This window comes from Onychostoma macrolepis, chromosome 11 (assembly GCF_012432095.1).
Source record: "Onychostoma macrolepis isolate SWU-2019 chromosome 11, ASM1243209v1, whole genome shotgun sequence".
Taxonomy (NCBI): Eukaryota; Metazoa; Chordata; class Actinopteri; order Cypriniformes; family Cyprinidae; genus Onychostoma; species Onychostoma macrolepis.
In genome coordinates, this window is record NC_081165.1 from 26,340,987 (window position 1) to 26,344,984 (window position 3,998).

General features: G+C 34.4%; 1 protein-coding gene across 1 annotated transcript; it reads left to right on the top strand.

The window, feature by feature from the left end:
- The first annotated feature begins 1,144 nt into the window (after positions 1–1,144).
- rps23 (ribosomal protein S23) lies at positions 1,145–2,758 on the top strand. The gene is made up of 4 exons (XM_058790929.1): positions 1,145–1,298; positions 2,088–2,247; positions 2,334–2,454; positions 2,562–2,758. The coding sequence occupies exons 1-4, from the start codon at positions 1,295–1,297 to the stop codon at positions 2,706–2,708; spliced, it is 432 nt and encodes a 143-aa protein (XP_058646912.1). The 5' UTR covers positions 1,145–1,294; the 3' UTR covers positions 2,709–2,758.
- The last annotated feature ends 1,240 nt before the right edge of the window (positions 2,759–3,998 follow it).

A 3,998-nucleotide genomic window follows, 5' to 3' on the forward strand; every position in this document is an offset into this window, starting at 1 on the left:
TAATCCGGCGACGTGGCCACGCCCATTCACAGAGCGTGTGCTGCTGCTGCTGACACAGTAATACACAAACCAGCACTGACCCATTAAACTAAACTAATTAGGCGCGTAATTAACCAACATAAGGCAATGGTATTGATTGGGAAGTGTGGCAGAAGGTCGAAACTGTTCCTGCATTGTTTTGCATTTTATATGTGACCTACATGCACTGTAGTGCACATTTATTGGTAACAATAGAAATGCATAATAAAATTCTGTATAGGCCTCTACTATTTAGGTATTGAACCCAAAGGGAAAATGTATGTATTTATTTATTTACAATTCATAGATACACATTATAACCAATTACAATATATTTCATTATTAAATCCAAAGGGAATATAATTATTTATTTATTTATTTATTTCACATTCATAGACAGATATTTACAAATAATAATATATTTTAGTATTAAACCCAAAGTGAAAATGTAAGTATACTTATTAACTGACTTACTTACTTATAGGCTACTTACTTACAATTCATTTCAGCATTAAATCCAAAGGGAATTTATTTATTAATTTCCCATTCATATAGATAGTTGTTCCAAATAATAATAATAATACATTTCAGTATTAAACCCAAACGGAAAATGTATGTATTTATTTACAATTCATAGATAGATACATATTACCAATTAAAATATATTTCAGCATTAAATCCAAAGGGTATGTATGTATTTATTTATTTCACATTCATAGACAGATAGTTGTTACAAATAATAATATATTTCAGTATTAAACCAAAAGTGAAAAATGATTAATTAATTTATTTTAAATGTATGTATTTCTCGTTTTAATTATACACAAAGTCAATTTCCACTTATAAAGTAAACAGGAAAAAATCTAGCACTAGAAAACAGTATTAAAAGAAAGGTAATACCATACTTTGACACTTACATTAAGGTTATTGCATTCTTTAAAATACTATGGAGTACCATATTTCTGCATGGATAAATGAATATGCTTTTTATCAATCGCAATCAAGCAGAGATTTTAATATAATATTTTGACTTGGATGACGGTGAAATAAATCAGATTAAATATATTAAAGTGGTATTTCTGCCATCCAAATTGAGATATGAAAAAGAAAAAGGCTGAAATTCAAATCCTTTCTTAATCTCTGGTATTCAATCAAATGAGCATTGCTGATTTACTAGCAGGCGCTCGTTCTGGCTACCCGCGGGGTCCTTCCAGCAGTCATTTGAGCAGAGCGTCACGTGATCGTTCTTTCCTGTCCGGACTCAGAACACGCGATCATGGGTACGTGTGAGGCGACAATAAAACTGCACAAAACGCTGTAATACTCGGTTTAACTACACAATCTTCTTGATTTACATGTTGTTAAAATCTTAATGTATCAGTTTCGACAAAGTGGAGCTCGCTATAAAGCGGTTTTTGTCGCTATTTTTGTGTCTTATAATAGAGGCATCGTGGAGCGGCCATGAGCTGCACATACAGTCGGAAACATTAAACACTGACATGATCTTTATTTAGACTCCTACTCACAATATTAAACAGCATTTCGATTTGTTATACAGATTTTATGTTGTTAATCAGATTTGCACGTTGTATATTATAATTTATCTGCGTTCAAATTGTAGCAGCTTGTTGGGTTTTGTAGGTTTGATGAAGACGGCTAATGCTAGTTTGAATCTAACGTTAGTGAACCCTCTAATAGAAGAATTATGTGGTTTTTGATTTAAAACTGTTAATCAGAACCAGCAAGGGCTGTAATTATGGTTTGTATTTTGATGATGGCTGTCAGGAGCATCAAGATGCTCAAGTGATCAAATAACGTTACATCATCTGTACTTTTAATATGGACGAGTTTTCACTTCATAGTCAATTCTATTCCATTTTATAGTAAATATAAATTTCTCTAGTTACACTGTCAGCTCTTGAAGTATTTCCTTATAATTGCAAGTTAGGTGTTTCAGATGCAAACCGGTCCAAATGTGTGGGATGCTGGGTATTTGAACAATTTTTTGGGGGGGGGGAAAGTTCTTTTTTTTTTTTTTTTCATAAGCCTTTCTCTTTTTCCTCCTTCAGGCAAGTGTCGTGGACTGCGTACTGCTAGAAAACTGCGGAACCACCGCCGCGTACAGAAATGGCACGATAAACAGTACAAGAAGGCCCATTTGGGCACCGCTCTGAAGGCCAACCCCTTCGGTGGAGCTTCTCACGCCAAAGGCATTGTGCTTGAGAAAGTGTAAGAGACCGTGTTTGTTGAGACGGTGATGAATAGAGGGTTTACTAAGGAATGAGTGACTGACTTTCTGTTTGTCATATTGACAGTGGTGTTGAAGCCAAGCAGCCCAACTCTGCCATCAGGAAGTGTGTCAGGGTCCAACTGATCAAGAACGGCAAGAAGATCACAGCTTTCGTCCCCAACGACGGCTGCTTGAACTTCATTGAGGTAAGCTGGGTTCACGCGTGTGAAACGTTACTCACTATTTGCTGTGTTTGAGTTTAAGAGGATATCTGTGCAGAGTTCTCAGTGTGTGGTTTCTCTCCGTGTTCCAGGAAAACGATGAGGTTCTGGTGGCAGGATTCGGTCGTAAGGGACACGCCGTGGGTGATATTCCCGGTGTTCGTTTCAAGGTGGTGAAGGTGGCCAACGTTTCTCTTCTGGCTCTGTACAAAGGCAAGAAGGAGAGACCCAGATCATAAACTGTTCTTGTTGAAATCCCAATAAAAGGAATCTTTTTCAGTTCCATAAACTGTCCCTTGTGTTTCTTGACAATGTTTAAACTTCAGATGTTTCTGGTCCACCATACGTGCACAAGTTTCAAAGTTCTTGTCTTTACTCTGCTGTTAGAAACTGAGTGCCGTTAAATGTGTTTTCATACTGGATAAGGCTTGTAGTGTTTGTGTGTTCACGACAGTAAGCATTGAACTTTATTTAAAGGATTTATTAGTTTGCTTTAGTAGTTTGTGATGTTGAAGAAATAGTCTTAAGTCATTAATATCGGTGTATTTGTTGGTCTTAAGTTATATCAAATTATTCATATATGTGACCCTGGACCACAAAACCAGTCTTAAGTGTCAATTTTTCAAAATTGAGATTTATACATCATCTGAAAGCTGAATAAATAAGCTTTCCATTGATGTATGGTTTGTTAGGATCGGACAATATTTGACTGAGATACAACTATTTGAAAATCTGGAATCTGAGGGTGCAAAAAAATCTAAATATTGAGAAAATCACCTTTAAAGTTGTCCAAATGAAGTTCTTAGCAATGCATATTACTAATCAAAAATTAAGTTTTGATATATTTATGGTAAGAAATTTACAAAATATCTTCATGGAACATGATCTTTACTTAATATCCTAATGATTTTTGGCATAAGAGAAAAATCTATAATTTTGACCCATACAATGTATTTTTGGCTATTGCTACAAATATATCCCAGCGACTTAAGACTGGTTTTGTGGTCCAGGGTCATATATATATATATATATCCAAATGTTTTTATTTTTCATTTAGTTAACAGGTCTAGGTGTTGGTCTCAAGTTATATTTATAGTTATATTAATCTTAATTTTGTTTGCAGGTGTATTTAAGTTGTTATATTTCAGTTATCTTACATAGGTATATTTATACATGTGCATATGAAGGAAATTTCATTTAGTTTACAGGTTTGTGTGTTGGTCCTAAGGTGTTGCATCTATATTTTATGTATATATTATATATAGCATGTTACATAGTATTATGTGCAAGCGTAGCAATTTTGTTGTTTGAGTTAAAGAGTTTGTGATTTTGTTGACCAGGGTCATATTCCATGTGATATCCAGACCTAAAAAGTCAGTTTAATTGTATATATAATATATATAGTCTGCTAATACTGACTCACTGGACTGCAAAACAAAAAGTGCTCTTTCTCAAGCAGATGTGTTCAGATCTTACAGAGTAGACCTTTTTCACATTAGGTGTAATTGAAATATGTTGATTCAAAAGAT